At 39.2% G+C, this 19,390-nt stretch overlaps 1 protein-coding gene across 3 annotated transcripts in view; it reads right to left on the bottom strand.

The window, feature by feature from the left end:
- The window catches only part of LOC120797978 (multidrug resistance-associated protein 4-like), a 32,400-nt gene that overhangs the window by 9,775 nt on the left and 3,235 nt on the right, over positions 1–19,390 (bottom strand). For all 3 annotated transcript variants that reach the window (XM_040141844.1, XM_040141843.1, XM_040141845.1), the window contains 16 exons: positions 18,963–19,182; positions 17,239–17,349; positions 16,384–16,504; positions 14,330–14,554; positions 14,147–14,236; positions 12,576–12,739; positions 12,269–12,394; positions 8,887–9,136; positions 7,980–8,090; positions 7,676–7,765; positions 7,336–7,527; positions 5,252–5,346; positions 4,530–4,616; positions 4,245–4,341; positions 2,664–2,882; positions 2,251–2,388 (listed from right to left, as the gene is read on the bottom strand). In XM_040141844.1, coding sequence (XP_039997778.1) covers positions 2,251–2,388; positions 2,664–2,882; positions 4,245–4,341; positions 4,530–4,616; positions 5,252–5,346; positions 7,336–7,527; positions 7,676–7,765; positions 7,980–8,090; positions 8,887–9,136; positions 12,269–12,394; positions 12,576–12,739; positions 14,147–14,236; positions 14,330–14,554; positions 16,384–16,504; positions 17,239–17,349; positions 18,963–19,042 — 2,196 coding nt within the window. In that variant the 5' untranslated portion in view covers positions 19,043–19,182. The remainder of the gene's footprint in view (positions 1–2,250; positions 2,389–2,663; positions 2,883–4,244; positions 4,342–4,529; positions 4,617–5,251; positions 5,347–7,335; positions 7,528–7,675; positions 7,766–7,979; positions 8,091–8,886; positions 9,137–12,268; positions 12,395–12,575; positions 12,740–14,146; positions 14,237–14,329; positions 14,555–16,383; positions 16,505–17,238; positions 17,350–18,962; positions 19,183–19,390) is intronic.

Genomic DNA, 19,390 nt, shown 5'->3' with positions numbered 1-19,390 from the left:
GTAGCCAGGCTGAAGGAGAGTCATAGCTCTATTGATCGGTCTATTCCTATAGCCCTCAGTAGTGACAATTTCATGAGCTTTTCTAACTACAGTATAAGAGACTAAATTCACCACCTCCTGCCCTTAGAGTGCATCATAGCGCCGAGACAGCACTGGTGAAAGTCTAATTGCATCGGAGAAAGGACTTGTCTCCGTACTTGTCTTGTTAGAGCTTATGCTGCATTTGACACTATTGACCATCACATACTATTACATAGACTGGAGGATTGAATTGGCATAAAGGAACCGCTCTAATCTGGTTTAAGTCCTATCAGATCGATTTCAGTTTGTGCATGTTAACGATAAATCCTCCATATACCTAAAAGTTAGTCACGGAGTCTCACACTGTTTCGTGCTTGGACCGGTTTTATATGCTTCCTTTTACGTTTAAAACTCTCCATAAGCTTCCATTGTTATGTAGATGATACCCAAATGTACTTGTTAATGAAGCCTAATGAAACCAATCAGTTAGCTAAACTTCAAGCTTGCCTTAAGGACATAAAGACCTGGATGACCAGCAACTTTCTGCTGTTAAACTCAGACAAAACTGAAGTTATTGTAATTGGCCCACAACACCTCAGAAACACATTATCTAATGATATAGTTACCCTAGATGGCTTTGCCCTGGCCTCCAGCACCACTGTTAGGAATCTTGGAGTTCTCTCTGATCAGGATATGTCCTTTAACTCCAGCATAAAGCAAACTTAAAGGACTGCCTTCTTTCACCTACGTAAAAATTCGGCACATCCTGTCTCAAACAGATGCAGAAAAACTGGTCCATGCTTTTGTTACTTCTAGGCCTGATTATTGCCTCTCCTTATTATCAGGCTGTCCCAACAATTATCTAAAGACTCTCCAGCTGATCCACAATGCTGCAGCGCGAGTACTGACAGGAACTAGGAGAGGAGAGCATATTTCTCCCGTGTTAGCTTCTCTGCATTGGCTCCCTGTAAAATTCAGAACAGAATTTAAAATCCTCCTCCTCACCTACAAAGCCCTAAATGGTCAGGCACCATAGTATCTTAAAGAGTTTATATTACCCCATTACCCCACTAGAACACTGCGCTCCCAGAGAGGAGGCTTGCTTGTTCCTAGTGTCTCCAAAAGTAGAACAGGAGGCAGAGCCTTCAGTTATCAGGATCCTCTACTGTGGAACCTTCTTCCAGTTTGGGTCCTGGAGGCAGAAACCGTCTCTACATTTAAGATTAGGCTTCAAACTTTCCTTTTTGATAAAGCTTAGAGTCAGGGCTGGCTCAGGCTGGGCTTGAAACACCCCCTTGTTATCCTGCTATAGGCCTAGACTGCCGAGGACTTCCCTTGATGCACTGAGCTCCTCTCTCCTCCTCCCCGTCTCCAGCTGTACGCATTCATATCCCATCCTTGCTTGTTTCTAACTTTACTTCTTCTCTCTCCTGTTTTGTGCTTTCTCGTCTCTCTCCTCTCTCGTCCTGTCGCTTTCTGCAGGTATTTCTGCGCCTGGTGCTGAAGAGTCTGGGTCTGTGACTGCAAAACCACCTGCTGCCCCCATGATCCTGCTCACCACCCACTGCTTCAATGATTATGATTATTATTATATTTGTCTTATTATTAGCCCTATTATTATTATGATTAGTTTTATTATTAGTCTCATTATTATTACACATCTTTATGTGGTACCTGTGTTGTGCTGTTATCTGTCCTCCCTCCTGGTGTTTGGTGTTATATAAATAAAATTGATTTGAAAATTGAATTGATAAAAGAAAAGACCGTATTATTAAGTTTAAAGTTTGAAGTTGAAAGTTTGATGAGAATTGTAAATATTCTTTGTGTTCTTTCAGTAAATTTAATTTACTCTTCTTTTTCATTTTTTTTATTGTAATAATTCATATTGCTTTGCATATATTACTATATAGTGACCTTCTTCTGGTTACATGTTTTAAGTTATTTTCTGTTTTAAATAAGTGAACATTTCTTGTGGTGTGTTCATGGTATAGTACTGCTTAGCTGTCTGTTATTATGTTCAAATGCTAATAAAATGGAAAAGAAACATAAAAATTTACAATTGTACATGCTAATGTCTTAAGTGTCTCTCTGCTTCAATAATAACGCATAATGTCACTTTTCACACCAGCAGGCAATATGGGAGTGTGCGCAGATCTCTTATTCTTGGAATAAAACTGAACTAAATCAACTCCATGAATGAATATTAGAGGCCTATGAGCTGCAGCTTACCTCAGCCATGACACTGAGCAGGACTATGACCAATAAGACCAGAAGGTTACAGCCTGTAGTGAAGTATTTGAGGTAAATGTGGCCACTAACATCTCCTTCTACCCGAGTCTCCTCTGCCATGGTACAAACGGTTTCAACCTGCAAAACAAGTCATTACTGATTCATATCTTAACCATAATTCAGTCCAGGAAACGGTCACTCCATTGAACTGTCAGCTCCTTATTGAGATACTAGACATACAGGCCTGTTTGAATTTATACTGGTCAAAATTGTAGCATTGATCAGAATGAACCAGGGTAAATTCAGGAGAAAAATATTATTACGTTACACATACTGTGTGATTTAAATGGTGGTAAAACAATGCTGACATTCCTTTCGGAAAAATCCGATTTCATTTTTGAAAATGTACCCACAGGAAGCTGGTCTGTCAAGTTGCTCTCTGGGGGCAGGAGGTTGCTGGAAGAACAGTGTGAATTGTGCGTGCGATTTGTTAACTGGCTGTGTAACGACAGTTTGTCTGGGTCAGCTGATTGAGACAATCGCTCCTGCTCCTCATTGGTCCACAGCAGGGAAACCATGTCCAGACCAGAAGAGCACAGCTCATTGTAGGTACCCTGGGCCATGATATGACCCTGAGAGAGAGAGACACAAGAAAAAGAAAAAAAACAGTTAGTGTATAAAATGTCTAAATAAGGTAGAATTAAAGAATACAAACTGCACAAGGTGGGCAGACTGTCCGTTTTCCTATTCAAAAATGGTATGTGTAGGATTAAACATCAATGAATTATTACCATAGTCATTTTGAGACAAGCAGTCTCAGCTGTCATTTTTCAGCTTTAATTTGAGTAGGAAACAACAATCTAGAAAGAACTGTGTGGGAGATATAGCCCTTTAAACACAATTTTAGGGGTTCAAAGTAACTGGACAGAAACACAAGAAGTCAAACAAAATCATCATATTTAATATTTTGAGGAAAAGCCTTTGCAGTCAGTGACTGTCTTTGTTGTGTGGTCTCTGCCTTTACTCTGGTCTTCACCGAGTGGAGTGCTGCTCAGATATTCCACCTCTTCACCCTGAAAAGCTCAGTGGTTGCTTTGGCCATATGTTTGGGACTGTGGTCCTGCTGAATGATGAAATGTCGTCCAATGAGTTCTGATGCATTTGACTGAATCTGAGCAAACAGAATGCTACTGTATACCTCTGCATTCATCCTGTTGCTTCCGTCAGCAGTGAGATCATCAACAAACGTCAGCGTGCCAGTTCCATTGGCAGCCATACATGCCCAAGCCATTACAGAACCATCGCCATGTTTGACAGATGAGGTGGTGGCTTTAGGTCATGCTTCTTTTTTCCTCTCTCATTTTCCGCTCTACATCATTTTCACATGGGTGATTTTTGATTCATCAGTTCCTAGAGCTTTGAACTGCAGCCTGGCCTCTATTTACTAGGGGGTTTGCATCTTGCGGCGAATCCTCTGAGGTTCTGGTCCTGAAGTCTTCTCTTGATTGTTGACTAATAAACATGTACGCCTACATGTTGGAGAGCATTCTTGACTTGCCGTGCAGGGGTTTTTCTTCACCATGCTAATTATTTTCTGCTCATCCAGAAGCCTTCCTCAGTCTATCAAGTTGTTTGCCATTTTCTAGTTTTCCCGTATACACATGCATTTTTAGACCGTACCCAACTGCAGATTTTGGCAAACCCACTATCTTTCTCTCTGATAGTTTTTTGTTTTTTGAGCCTTATTATCATCTTCCTCACTTCTGTGGTCACCTTTTTACTCCTCACATTGACAGACAACTCAGGGCAACTCTTAAGAGCCATGTGTGAGCTCTTTATGTGCATGAACTAACATTGAAATGACTCATAGCTGCTCAAAATACTTCCAACATTTTTGTCCTCTTTAGAAAAGTACACTAAAAGCCCTGTCTTTGTAACTGAGTTTGTGGAAAACGCCGTTAGTGTTAAGAAGCGGTGGCCGGCTTCGCACAAACCTCCTGAAGGACCAGAATCTGGTCGGCTGCCCTGAGATGCTGCAGCTGGTGGGTGACCAGGATACGAGACTTGTTCTTCAGCAGGCCACAGATACACCTGATCATGAACACAGATCCAGACTTTTAATATTGCGTAAGTAATGTGTCAGTGTTATTTCCATCTCCTTCTAGAAATCTGATGCATGAAGAAGTACAGTACATCTGTCATGCAAACTGGTTATGCTTTCATATTCAACAATTAACCATTATCACAAGACAACTTGGACAGAGCTGGTAATCACTCACTGTTCAAAAAGATGTTTGCCAACTTCAGCATCCACAGCACTTAAAGGGTCGTCCAGGAGGTAGATATCTGCATCCTCATACACAGCCCTGAAAAAAACACACACACACACACATTCATCTTACGTCAGTTGTGAGGACACTCATTGACATAATGCATTCCCCCTTCCCCTAACCTCAACCCTCACAACTGAATGCCTAATCCAACCATTACCCTACCCCTAACCAAAACGTAATTCTAACCTGAACCCTAAAACCAAGTCTTAACCTTCAAACAGCCTTTTAAAAGGTGTGTCAGAAAGTGAGGACCGGCCAAAATGTCCTCGCTTTCTAAATATGTCTTCACTCCAAAGGTCTCAAACTCGTCCTCACAAAGAGAGAAGACAAACACACACTCATTTTTGTGTGTGGAGTGTAACAATGACGAAACGGGCTTTAGACAGAAATTTAATGTAATGCAGAACAAATGCAACAACGGGCCAATAATGTCAGTAGACTATTTTAGCAAATATAACTGTTCTCTTCTAACTTTGTACAGACAAACACTACCACCTTGTGCATACCTGGAGAGTTCAACCTGGCATGTTGCTACTTGTTCCTGATGGAGTAAATACCCACAAAAGCAGCCAAACAGACGGGTTGACATTGATGCCAAATAAGAAACTTAATTTAAAGGTTGTGTACCTTCTGCAGAATGCAGAAATAGTAGTTGTGACTCCCCATACCTTGCCAGGCTGACACGAGCTTTCTGTCCCCCACTAAGTGTAGCTCCTCTGTCTCCAATCAGTGTCAGGTCTCCATCTGGAAGCAGTTCCAAGTCCTGCGTTCAAAGACAATGAAGGCTTACAATAAATAGAACATACAGCCTGTGCATATGTAGCCGACATAGGTTGGCCTCAGTCCCTAAGCTATCAGAGAGTTCATAATGAGGACATTCAGAGTTTATAGATCCAAAAAGGCCTCCCTTGCTGCCTTCCTGCAATTAAACCACCACATGGACAGGAATCAGAGACAAGGCGTCTTTCTCCAAAAAAACTAAACAAAAAAAAAAAAAACAGACCAGCTTTTAAAAGTTCAGAGAAATGCATGACCAGTCGATGGGTCAAAAGGACACAAGGCAAATGGAATTAAACCAGAAAAACATCCACAGAGTGAAACGGAGTTCATCTCACCACAATAGGACTCTTCTTTGATTAATATTTGACTGTTACTTCCCTCACAGTAGACAACATGGGAAAAAAAAACTAATTACCAGTAAGGTGAGAGCCCTTCTTCACACCATTGCCCCTCTGGGTCCACACACAATCACCACATTCCTCCCCCTCCTTCTCCCCCCCCTAACTTAATAGATGCCTACCATGTGCCAAAAGGTCACATTCCTGAAGCAGTGCAACAGGAGACTTCTCCCTTTCAAAAAATGTCTGCATTGTACATATGGTGTCACTTCAGTCCCTAGATTGCCCTCTTATAGAATGGCTGATACGTGAAGTGTAAAGTTGAAGGCAATATCTACTATGTGACCATACTGACAGCATCCGCCTACAACGCAACAGGCATTAAAATTCACAATGGTCTTTATTATTATTAACCAAAGGACTTATGTAGTCTCCATTCATTAATTATTAGTGTTAAGAACCATTTTTATAACTTGTCTATAATCATGGCTTCGCTTTGAAAATTTTTGAAGGTTTTGTGTTGTTTGGCCAATGCCAACCATGGTTATCTAGCAAATGTTAAGTACAGTAATCAGAATCATTGCTTTTATTCTGCCACCAACTCGTCAGACACAGGCTGCCCACACGCCTGCCCACACGCCTGACCACATGTCTGACCACACGTCTGACCACACGTCTGGCCGACCACCTACTGAGAAACAACTGACACACATTGAATCTGTCGCCTAGGTAACCCACAACACCTCTGAGAGGATCCACCCGGATTTTGCCATAAAGTTAAGTGACTGCAACCTCCAACTGCTTGGGGCTCCAGCCGATCCTCCAGACCACCAACTGAATGTAGACAAAGCGATCTTTTACTTTTTCTGCTCATGACTGGGTTGATGTTGAGATATCTTTAAATCCTTAAATTTCTTTCACAGACATCTCAGAACCTGTTAGCAGTATAGTCATACAATACACAGCCTAAACATATTCTCTCCCACTGTTGCCCAATTTATCACATTGCTCATTTTATCAGCTATTGATTAATATTGTTCCCTTACTCCACTTTGCACCTTAATTATCAATCACTGTGTTTATCATGTGTTAGCAGAAAATAGTCAATACGATTTCTTTAATTCAGACCCAGTCACTGCCTGTGTGTTCCTTTAAAGTAAAAAGTGGAGATGCATTGAATCAGGAAGTCACAGACTCTGGTATTAGAGTGGATTACTGTACAAGTTTCTCTTCGGAGGTGGTGCCCGAAACAAGTGTTTTTATTTCATAATTCTGAATAAAAGTACAGAATTTTAAACATGCAAACAGGTGACAATATTACCAGTAGTCAATGTTTTGGCTTGGTTAACTATACATTAATAAATGTTCTTTGACTTTGTTCATTCATTTTTGTTCATTAACCCTCAACTTTAACCACAACTCAAGCCAGTTTGATTAAACACATTAGCTCATATACAAATCAGATAGTTAACACAAAAACAATGATGGATAGCTGACCAAAATTATGCTTAACAAGCTCATGATTTCCATGATAGTGACTAAATATACACTTGTCTTACAAACCTACTCAGTTCTGTTGACAAGGCTAAGCACAAACAATCCATGGTTAACAGTCTCATTGTCCACCTTCTCACCTTCTTTAGAGCACAGGCTCTGATGACACTCTCATACTTCTGGGGGTTGAGCTCTCTCCCAAACAGGATGTTACTCCGAATGGTTCCAGGGAACACCCAGGGCTGCTGGGATGCATAGGTCAGCTGACCTTTGACATTCATTGTCCCTGTGTCGTGAGGCAGCTCTCCCAGGATGGCACTCAGCAGGGATGACTGGTGGAAACATGGACATTATGGACATGTAAACTGGCTAAGAAGTGACACATAGTGAACACAGTCAACACTTTTTCCTTTGTTAGCAGTCCGGTTAACTGTTTACCTATGGGTCTGAAGCTAAGATAGTTTATATAGGTTTACTGACCTTTCCAGCCCCCACTGCTCCAATTACAGTCAGAAGTTGGTGGGACTTCACAGTGACAGAGACATTCTGGAGAGTTGGAGCATCCAAACTCTGACAGGAAACAAAAAAACATATTTGGACAAACTAAAAACATGTAACAGTACTTCTATTTCATAACAGATTAGGCATTTGAACGCATCATGTAAATCCCCAAACTGGTCATTCTGGGCCTGACATTTTTAAAGCTATGCTTAAGACTTACTATTACATGCACTATAAAGTATGTAAGTATGCTCACACATCATTTTAGAGGTAGAATATTCACCTTATCCCAGTAGCAGGTCAACGTCTCAATCTCAATGGCGTTTTCATTCTTTCCCTCAAACGGAAGCCCAGAAAATGTCTCTCTTTCAACTTCTTCCAGCAGCAGGAAATTCTGGGAGGAGGTTAATCGACACACGTGCCTTTACATTGTGAACCCAGACAGTACGGTGTTTGGAAGTCATTAACTAAACATTCACCAAGCACTGCTTTACACCCATGGAGGGATGAAAAAAAAAAAAAAAAAATTTCAATGTCAATGAAATGTTTCTCCCCATGTTACCAGCAAGCTATTATCTGTGATGTCTTTGCAGGACTTATTTACAAGGTCAGACACAGATTATAAGGGCCCTGACATATATGTGATGTTTAGTCTCTTCTCGTGAGTCTAGGTTGTATAACTGGGTGTTGGTTCCATAGCCTGAGTCATTGGAGGCAGTTCAGGAATCGGTCTACACAATTAGAAGAACATGAAATATGTCTAGATAATAAAAATTAGGATTTAACATGGATAGAAAGCATGGTTAAATCAATGTTTGACAAAGTTCTTGTTCCAGATCCTCAAAAGGTTTGATCTTTAAACATACACCAATGTTAGTTCTTGTCAAATGTCACTTAACACTGTATTTCTCACAGACTCTGTTCTAAATTCCTGAGTGTGTGTGTGTCTAGTTTTCTGCAAGATACACTCCGTTATGTGGTTATGTAATTTCTTAACAGTTTCACAATAAGAAAACTTAAGCAATTACCAAAGCTGCCTGCTCAAGTAATTATGTGGTAATAATGAGAAACATATGAGCTCAATATACATCCTAGAATTTTCAGAATTCTTATCCAGATAATTGCATGAATGTCATAGTTCATATGCACTTGAAGTCGTTGACATAAATCATAACAGACAACAGAATTACCTCAATCCTCTGAATGCTGACTGCAGTCTCTGACAACTTCTCGATAGCCAGTGGGAAGAACAGGGTGACCGTGAGCTTGATTGTGCCATAGAGGGACACAGTGACAAACACACTGCTAGCAGTGATGGTGTTGCCCAGAAGAGTGTAGACGGTGAAGGTTACGAAGACGATGATCTTGCTGCTTGCAAAGAAGGAAGCTATGTTGAGTCCTCGTAAATAGGAGCTTTTCAATATATGACTGATTTCTTTCCTGGGAATAGAAGACAACACATGGAAAGAAGTGAGCTAGGTGACTTCAAGTTGCATTTTTAAAAAAATTGTGGCTGTTAAGTGACACATAAACACCAGTGTTAGTGGTGAATTTTGGTTAGTCCTTTAATGTAGTTTTTGCAGTCTTGTGTGTCTTGGATGTTTTAGAGCAAAGGAAGAGAAAAAGAAAAAGAAAGAGTATTTACACATCCAAAAGACTTTAAAATGTGCTGAACAACAAAAGATTTTATTTTTAAAATTGATCGCAACATCTTGAGCATTTACAGATCTTTGTTGGGCTGGGATTACTATTCATTTTACAAAGCAAGTGTTATGAACAGTCCGTTATCCTTCATGCATTCTTTAAACTCCACGCTTTATGTTCTTCGCACAGAGACGCTTACTAAAGCATCTGGACTGGTCTGCACCATTTTTTGTAAATCAATAACTACGTGTAACTAGCCAGTTTCAAACCAGTGATTTACTTAACTGGGTTTCACTATTGAAACTTAAAAGTCTTACGCAGTTAAAACTCACTTTAATAATGTATTAATTGGTTGCTAGGAAACATCTTTAGTGCCATTCCATCAAAAGCAATCAAGTATGTAAACAAATAATAATATAAATAAATAAATAAATAATAACTATTATACATTAAATAAATATAAATAATAAATATAAGTAAATACTATAAATAAATGTAAATAAGCTAAGTTTGTACTGACAAAGAGCTGTTCTGACCAGCTCCTTAAGATGTTGGCTATGTATTGTTACTTTCTACATCACTTCCAGCCAAACTGCAGACACATTCTCTGTGAAATAATGTGTTTCAAATTGAAATTACAAAACATAGTGTGTATAATAAGCGACCTTTTCTGTGTGCGTGAGTGTGTTTGTGTGCGCATGTGGGTGAGAGGCTTCTGTGTTCTATTAAATGTTCAGCTATGTGAAATCCCCTGTTCTTGAGCAAGAACAGCCCCTTTTTCCCCTCACAGTACATACCCAGTGTCCTCAGGCAGCACCTGACAAAGTGTAGACTGCAAAGAAGATTCAGCATGTTTTGATTTGTTTCTATATAAAGCCCTTTGCTTTTGCTTCTACTGTTCAAATCTTTTTTTTTTTTTTTTTAAAAGCAGCAAGACTGCTCAAATTTGAAGACAGAGTTTGCTAGGAGAGGGTATTTTAACTACAGGACAAACAGTATGAAGGATTATCATTAACAAAGAGAAAGAAAAATGCTTAGAAAGTTGAGCATAAATGGAGAAAATGTATTCTGCAAGTCTATTTAGGCACTCGCTAAGAGCACCAAGTATTTCAACAAAGCAGTAAGGAATGCTTCACGTGCATGTTTCTCAAAAGTTGTAACTTAAATCACACCATAAATACCAAACTTATGAGTTTGCCATTTTCCTCACAGATAAAAAGTATTGTAAAACCCAAGCCCAGTATTTATGATTTTGAGCACCTGCCTGGGGGCCCTTTATCACAACCCTCCTAAATACCATAAAACACTTTTGATGAGAGAGGAGAGAGACAATAAAAAAAATTAAACAATTTAAAACCTTCCACTGCTTTTTTTCAACTTGACTTTTCATGCCTACAAGAACACATACACACTTTGCTAGTTTAAGATGCTTGTTACGGAGCTGGGATTAAATGGATGGATGACAAACTCTGGACTGTTAGACCACAATGATTCTCAAAAAGCACCATAATTGTTGTCGGCCTCTGGCACAGATTCAAATTTGTTAAAAGATGTATATGTCCAGCAGAGACCTTGTTTTATGACTATATCATCGATATACACGTGTGGAGTTCCATATGCTTGTGTGTTCAGATCTTTACCACGCAGCCTTTACACGCTGACAGTGATAAATTACAGTGTACATCATGATCACTTCTATTTCACCCAGTGGCATCAGGGGCTCTATTTAATTAGCACATGCCACAAGTTAAACAGTACACCTGAAAATCTACCACCAATTATTAAGGCCCAAACCACCAAACTGAGTATGCTTTTATATTCCAGTATGAATTTGGAAGCATGCAGAAAAAAAAAATCACTCCTTTGTAGAAACTCACTCTGCTTGCCCAGAAGATAGAATTATACAAAACAGTTATATAACAAGCGCCTTTGGTAATTATGTGTCCTGCTTTGACTCTAATCCGTTGGTCACAAGTCCACAGTGAATCGGACTGATATTTTAATCTAAAAATAATTAGAGCCTCATTTCACCTTTGCATCATGTCAGATCCTCACCCCAGAGGGAAAGAGGGAAACCACAGCGTGTTCTATCATTTGACAGGACACTCCAAATAGCCTAATTTATCACTACATGTTCCTGAGGATAACAAATGATTAGGAGAACCAAAGTCTAATAGTTTCAGGACTTGCAGTAGCCTGATCCTCACGACGCCAACAAAATTCACATTTTAGGCCTCAGGAGAATAGAAGCATTTAAGTTACACTAAATCTTAACTTACCCTGCTATTTTATAACCTAATGAATAAAGGGCAACAGACATCAGTGGTATCTAAACACCCACATCTACTTTTTTCAATGATATGCGTGTGTGTCTTGCTTTTAAGACACTATGATTGAATTTATCATCCTGTCTCAACCTACTCCTGCTTCCATTAGAGTGGTAGCCTAACATAACACGTTGCTCTCATATTTTGTGTAACAATGCCCAATCCTGACGGTCACCACATTTGGTGTGATTGGTTAAGACTTCAAACTAAGCTAATATTGTAGATGCACCTCCAGTCACAAAATGTATATCAAAATTTGAGTCAAACACTAAGATTTTCACTAAGTGTTTCATATTCTGTCTTATATCATATATCCATATACCACTATGGATTATGATAAGTTTGAGTGTCATTGTAAAGGAACAAATTATGATCAGAGATGAAATAAGTGAAAATAAAATGCATTTTTAATTGATTCATAATTACTTCCAAAGTCAATGAACATTGGAGAGGGCAAAACTAAATGTTGAAACAAGGGGGTTCATGTCCCAGTGCTCCCTGTAAAAACAAATATCAGACAACAAATGCCTCATTGTATCCCTGGAAACACACTAACAACATTTGTCAATTATTTACAAAAGGTATTATTTTTATTCCTCACCTTCTGACTTCGGTAACCAGAGCTGAGAATGGCTTCTCCCAGGCATACATCTTGATGATCCTGATGCCAGACACAACTTCGTTCATGATGCGAATTCTATTGTCAGTATGGAGTGCTGTTTTGGTCCTGCAAAAAATAAAGAATGAACATATCATTTAGCTTCATATTAGACAAGATATGTCTATGTATTAGATAATAAAAATGAAGAGGAATTTCTTTAAAAAAACACACATAGAAAATGGTCATAATCCTATTAATGTATTATTAGAGAAGACGTTGTACTAATTTTAGTTCTCTTGTTTTCTACCTGAAGATGCCAAAGAGCTTTCCAAACCAGGTCTGCACAGGCATCATGAGGGCAATGGCTACCACACCTGCCAGACATGATGAGCCAATCTCATACCAAAGGAAAATGATGATGACCATCGCTTGTAGAGGCCCCACCCACAGGTAGTGCAGATTGAGTGTAATCTACAGGGTTAATGGTTAAGCATGAATAGAAACACGCACAGAAAACAATGCTGGACCAGGTCTAATACACCTGCATTTCATTTTTCCAAATTCTCAGCAACAATCATGATGTCTTGCAGGTCACAACTACTTTCAAAACATTTATTCAAATAAATAATGGCAAATCAGCAAGCATACAAAAAGATTCGTAAATATACGGTTAAATGCTAGTGTAATAATTAGACGATTACTACTGCACATTAAACAAGATTCGAAAACTAGTCCAAACCTAGTATATGGCTGGACCACGTTATGGTCAATGTGGTCCATGAAATTGAGGGCATAGTTGAGAACTGTTGTGGAACCACCGTAAACAACTGCTTTCAATGGAAAGTAGCTAAAGCTTCCTTGAAAAAGTCGCTAAATGTCGCTAGATGGCAATAATACCACCACAACAATTTTTTATAATTAGCATTATGTCATTATGTCATCACGTCGTATTTACATTCTGCCTTGTGTCAGCCAGTTTCAGGCCTTTATGTGTTTGCTTCTCTCCTAATCTCTGTGCTCACGTATACAGTATTTTAAGAAAGCCTAATTCCCAATAAAGCTGTTCTCATTTACATGATTTTCTGTTTCTGTTGTCAGACAAAGGAACGAGTATGAAATAGTGACTGAAACGCGGCCCATTAAGATTACATGTTAACCAGCAGTCACTTCCAAGCTGCTCCCTTGCAGTGCTAAAATTCCGATTCTATAACTGTGGCATTTTTTGATAAAAATCACCATACACATAAATTAAAGACAATAGCTGTGCTGTGATTCGGGTAGATTTACTTGTATAATGAGCACTCCGACAGAAAGAAGGTCATTCTCGTCTGTCAGCTGCTGTGCAGTCAATTGAATGAGATGCAGTGAGAGCCCGACCTTGTGCTGGTGGGGTAATATTGTCGACTCTCTTCTATGGAAAGTAACTAAGGTTTGTCCAAAAATTGCTGGATTTGTCGTTAGGAGCTTTTTCCCCAAAAAAAAGTAATTAAAAGGGGTCTGTAAGGTCATTAAATCTAGTGACAAAGGTGCTAAATTTGCAGCACTTCGTGTAAACGTGCCCCCTGATGACATAATAAAATTCATTTAGAAAGAGCAATGGCCAGTGGGGAACCTCATTCGGCTGGCCGACTAACTTCAACATTTAGTCAGTTACGGAATTCGCATTTTGTTTGGTCTTGCCGTCACCAGCAGGCCAAAAAACAAATCTACCAAGTAATTAAAATGTCTGTCAGTTTCTAAAAAAATTTTTTTAAATAAGTGTCCCAGCCTTGTGAGCGTCTAGCAGTAAAAAGATTTCTACATGTAGTTTCCAGTTTGTTCTCAGCTGTTCTTTGATCATTTTTTGTTGTATCTCACTCAAGCACAAACTTGTGTTACCTCATCAAATCGGTTGACATCATTTGAAAGAAGGTTCACAATTTGTCCAGTGGTGGTTTGTCCCATAGACTCACTGCTGAGACCAAGAGCCTGATGAGAGAAATTTTACTTGTCTGGTGAGTATGACCGGAGGAGTTCAAGGCATATTTTTTAATCCGCAAAATCTGCTGAATCTTCGCTGACCTTTCTGTATATCATGTGACACATGGCCACTCGTATCTTCATGCCTGTTCTTTGGATGTGGTAGAAGTAGAGATGCTGGAGGATAGTCAGTCCAAAGGAGGAGAGGGACATCGCAGTGGCATAACCATACACCATGCAAAGACTTCTCTGGTCGTTAGGGTCATAATTCTCAAAGTACAGGATTATTTTCCCCAGAAGAAGTGGCTGGATGACTTTAATGGCCTCCTTTATGGCAAATACAGTGACAAAAAATACACATTAGATGATAAGATATGCCAGAAATGTCAAATTCACCCATTACTGATGCTTGACATGGGAAGAACGGCATTAAACCTTTTCCAAGCAATCACAAGAAAATCCTGCGGCTAGTTCTCTCACAAAGAAAATTACACCAACATAACACCAGTTCATCTAAATACTGGGTTCCATCAAAGTTCGTCAAAAAAGAATTAACGATTAATTTTATTGTCCCATAGGGACAGGGAAATTTGTCTTGAGCTCTTCACCCATCCTGCAGCCATAAAAAGACAACATTTCTCAGAGAGAAAATATACAAATGTGTTAATAAAGTCAAGGTTCTAGAAGTACCTAGGCAAACATAGAAAACCAATAAAAACCGAATATCCCTTTTCCATTAAAAATCCCTTACCTAAATGTGTCCATCCTGGCTTTATCGGCCACTATTTAAAAGTGGCAGATAAGGTGGCTTTGTATCTCTGAATAGTAGTCAGATAGGCAACTATCCCTTTTCATTAAAGCTAAGATAGCAGTATCATCTGAGAGTGTGATTATGTGATTGTTAGAGTTATAACTCCTACACTCAGGGTATAGCGTAAAAAGGACAGGTGAACGGACACATCCCTGGATGGCTCCCATGCTCAAGGTTCTAGGTTCTGCAAGAGTACCATTAACACTGACCTGTTGTCTACAACTTGTTAAGAATGAGTGGTACCATTTAATAATAAAAGGGTGGACATTTAGATAATTTGGCTTCTTAATAGATGTACTATATTCAATGCTGGATTAAAATCTACAAATCAAAGATGTACATATGAGGTTGGGTCCTCCAAGTGATTAGATATAAAATGTATCATGGCTATGACTGCATCATCTGAACTTCTGTTTTCACTAGGTTGATCATAATTTTCTCAAATCACTTCAGAACTACTGAAGTCAATGCAGCTGGATGGTAGTCATTATTCTCCTAACAGCTTGCTTTTTCAGGAACAGGGAAAATTAGCTTATTTCCAGATGGAAGCAAAAAAATGTAAGTCCAGGAATTGTGGTAGATGGGGCACCAGGCCTCTGCCAGCTCCTCACTGCGTGATTTCAACTGAAGCCCTGAAATGCCATCCAGTCCAGGGGCCTTCTGGGGACAGATGCATGAGAACAGTCTCTGTACAACATGCTGGGTCAATGGTGATTTTTGAAGAGTTCAATGAAAGTAATGTATCCAGAGCCACTTTTTATTATTGTGAGAAGTTAGTTATTTCAAAGCTAGTATAAAAGTTATTTACCTCATTGGCCCTCTCACCCTCATTTAGAACACCGATACACTTTTTAGCTGGAGCCATGTTTGTCACAAACTGCAGAGTCCGATAGTTTCTTGGTGTTCATAGAAGAGCAGTGAGTTTCAGATTTCTCCTTCTGATTCCCCCTAGCCATCCTTAATATGTGGTTGAGTTCTTTCTGAATTTTCCTCATAGCAACTGGGTCTCCTCTTTTAAATGCTATTCTTTTCCTGAACAATGCACTCTCTAAAATATGCACTAAGGTTAACACAACCATTGACTAACTAGAAAAAGATTTGTTCTCCCACTGCTTTTAATGTTGTACATGTACACACAGTTATTCGCTATTATCAGGAAAAATAAGGAAAACATTTATACACTATGTATATATTTATAAAAACTTTGTTTTTACAAATGACATCAATACATCTCTTTGCTCTCTCACTCATTAATATCTACCTCTTATGATTTCTTTACAATTAACTAATCTGATAAACTTGTTAAGGAAAAATGTTAAGGAAACATTAAATAGCCAGAACATACCAGTGAAAATGCAAACAACCCAAACACTGCATAGGACTTCCCATAGCACTTAACAAGGACTCTGTTGAGTTTTGGCTTCCGAAGTTCCTTTGTAGCCTTTCTAACTTCATGGTCCCAAAATCTGTAACAAAGAATATGTAACAGCATATTGACTCTGCACTGGAACATAGTAATTGTCAAACCATAACTCTTTTGGTGGTGTTCTTACTGTATATCACAAAACTGAGAATACCTCTGGTTGATAACATTAAATGTTAAATACAAATCCTGTCCATTCAATAAAATTTAGTTTCTACCCAAAACCTAAGAAGAATTAAGCCAATTAATTAAAAAAAAAAAAAAAGACTAACTATAACAAAAGGTCCACATAAGAACAAACAGCCAAGAGGATGCACAATGCCAGGATGCTCTGATGCTTCGAACGTTGTTAGATTAGTGTATTGCTGGTCGTGTATGAACGGTCACATCGTGGTAAAATTAAGACATTAGGACACTGCTTGCGGGAGAAAAACAAAGCTGCTGCCTGTATCAGGTAATTTATTATATTTGTAATTAGAGGGGGATGTTATATTTCTCACAATTATTTTGTGAATATCAACCAATAGCTGATGTCTGAGAGTGGCAATCACTTTTAAATATTAGAATACAATACTAACTTGATTCTAGAAATCAGACATCAACTTTCACTGAAACATCAAGCTGTCTGTAAAAACACCTCAGTGTGTACTTAGCAAAAATATATCTGTGCTTGTCATTGCTGAAACTCTTCAGAAAAACCTGTACAAACAGATGTGTCTTAACCAACAACTTCCCATATTAGACTATTGGGAGTGATGTGTCTCAGTAATGCAGTACCTTTGTAGCTCCTCTCCAAGTCTTTCAGACCGATCCTCCGGTAGAACGCTGCACATGTCACTTTCCTCAAGCCTCCGTTTGTGGCCAAGGTGCAAAAATGGGGTTAACCACCTGAAACAGATAGTTAGTAATGCAGTTAGAAAGCAGGTAAATATCCAGTGTATCATTCACAAGAAAGGCAAACACCGATTTTGCTTTACTTGCGCATTGTTTCCAGGTCTTAATTGATTTGCTTCACTAATTATCAATTTGGCTTTAAGAGGAAGATAGGACATGAGACTCGATGAGGCTTTTGGTGGAATCAATCATGAAAATCAGTTCACTAAGCCTAACTACGTCTGAATTGTCTGCATACTGTATAACTGGTCTATCAGACGTTAGATGGATTTTCATAACAGTAATAGGGTTGGGCAAGCCAGTACACTCTCTCCATTCCTATTTAATTTGTATATACTATATACATATTTGTAGATGACTTGTCGAGGCAGTTGACTGTGTGTAAAACAGGTTGTAGTTCTAAGTCACAATCATTTCTGTATGCAGACTACGCACTAATATTTTGAGCTCACTGTATCGACTGGTAATCTTTAACTGCATCTGTGCTGCTATAACCTGTCTTTGCCACGCAGCTATTTGTTACATTTAATGAGGACAATTTCTACTTTGTCCCTTGTTGTGTGCAACACTGTGTTCTTCTAATACAAATACATTAAACTAAAGGCAGAGTGTCATACACTGCCCCCCCCCCCCCTCCCGGGTTGGGCCGCCTGGTGTTTGGCAAGGGAACAAGTGCTACTTTAGGTGCTGAAATGCTTGGTGTGGCTGTTTATCGTTGATTTCACTGTACCAAACACAGACAGAATGTAGCATCAAAGCAAGACTAAACTTGACATTGTAGTTCAAAACAAGTTTATCACTGCCCACAATTAGAGCCAAAGCCAATGGAATAAAGTAGTGAAAACTCTCAAGCTTATTGCTACTACTTCTTGAGGTAGGAAGATAATTGATGCCCCAAATATATACACCCAACTTTCAACTTCCATTAAAACTGCAACTAATTGAACAAGCAATGCTGATTTAATGATCTACTTAACACTGTAGGTGTTAGCAGTGAAGCAGCAGAGAAGTCTTGTTTCTTCTTCTAGGCATTTTCAAATGCGGGGGTAAAATGATTCAAAGTCATATTTTGGGAAACCTTACCACTGAAACACTGTTGCTTGCTACTGGCTAAATTACAGACCTATTCCCTTGAGGATGGATTTTGACTGTCAAACCGACCGCCAATGCAACGGGGAATGCGGGAAACCAGCCTTTTACTGTAACAAGTTCCAGTGGTAGCTAAAACATACAACATTGCATCATGTAATCAAGACTCCTTCACGTTGCTAGAACTGCTTGCTTTGCGTTTGAGTTGCAATAGGAGATTAAAGTTTTGAGAGTCCAAATTCTCTAATTAAAATGCAAAACGTTCTTAAGTATGTTAGAAAAGAAAAGTGCTTTTGAATGTGTGGCGTGTCTTTCCAACTCAAGTCACACATTCCAACGTGTAAAATTATTAATAATAATAAAAAAATCATCAACTTCTTTTTTCCTGGATTTGCTCTTTTCGCGGACAGGCACTGTCTCACTACTTGGATGATTTTTCAGCAGCACATTATCACCTGACCGCTCATTCAGATTCACACCATGCCGCGAAATGCAATATCGTGAGGGTAATCACTTACCACAAAAAGACCCTTGAGAGAAACCCGGCAGTTGCCAACGGATTATGTCTGGCGTCCGTCTGTGTAAGCTCCGTGGTCATTTTGGCTGCAGTTCAGGCGTTTGCACTGAGCCACCGCTTCAACAGAGACTCAGCTGTCCGCATACCCCACTACGAGTGTAGTTAGACGACATCATGTAAAACTGAGACTCGGGGTCGGCGTTGAGCTGCCCTCTCGGGTGCTGTTTGATACATGGAGAATATAAGAAAACACGGTCGACACTACAAAAAAAAAAAAAAAAAAAAAGCCAAATAAATGTGAAGGTGGGAATTTTCTGATGCGTTTGGAGTGTGAAAACCACGGACGACTTCACACTGGTTACCTTGGCATCGGTCAGTCGTTTAATAGATATCTGCACTAGGATATTATCGTTTGGAAAAAATTAAATT

This window comes from Xiphias gladius, chromosome 13 (assembly GCF_016859285.1).
Source record: "Xiphias gladius isolate SHS-SW01 ecotype Sanya breed wild chromosome 13, ASM1685928v1, whole genome shotgun sequence".
Lineage (NCBI taxonomy): Eukaryota > Metazoa > Chordata > Actinopteri > Istiophoriformes > Xiphiidae > Xiphias > Xiphias gladius.
The sequence above is the reverse complement of the archived record's forward strand: the minus strand, read 5'-3'. Positions and strand labels throughout refer to the sequence as shown.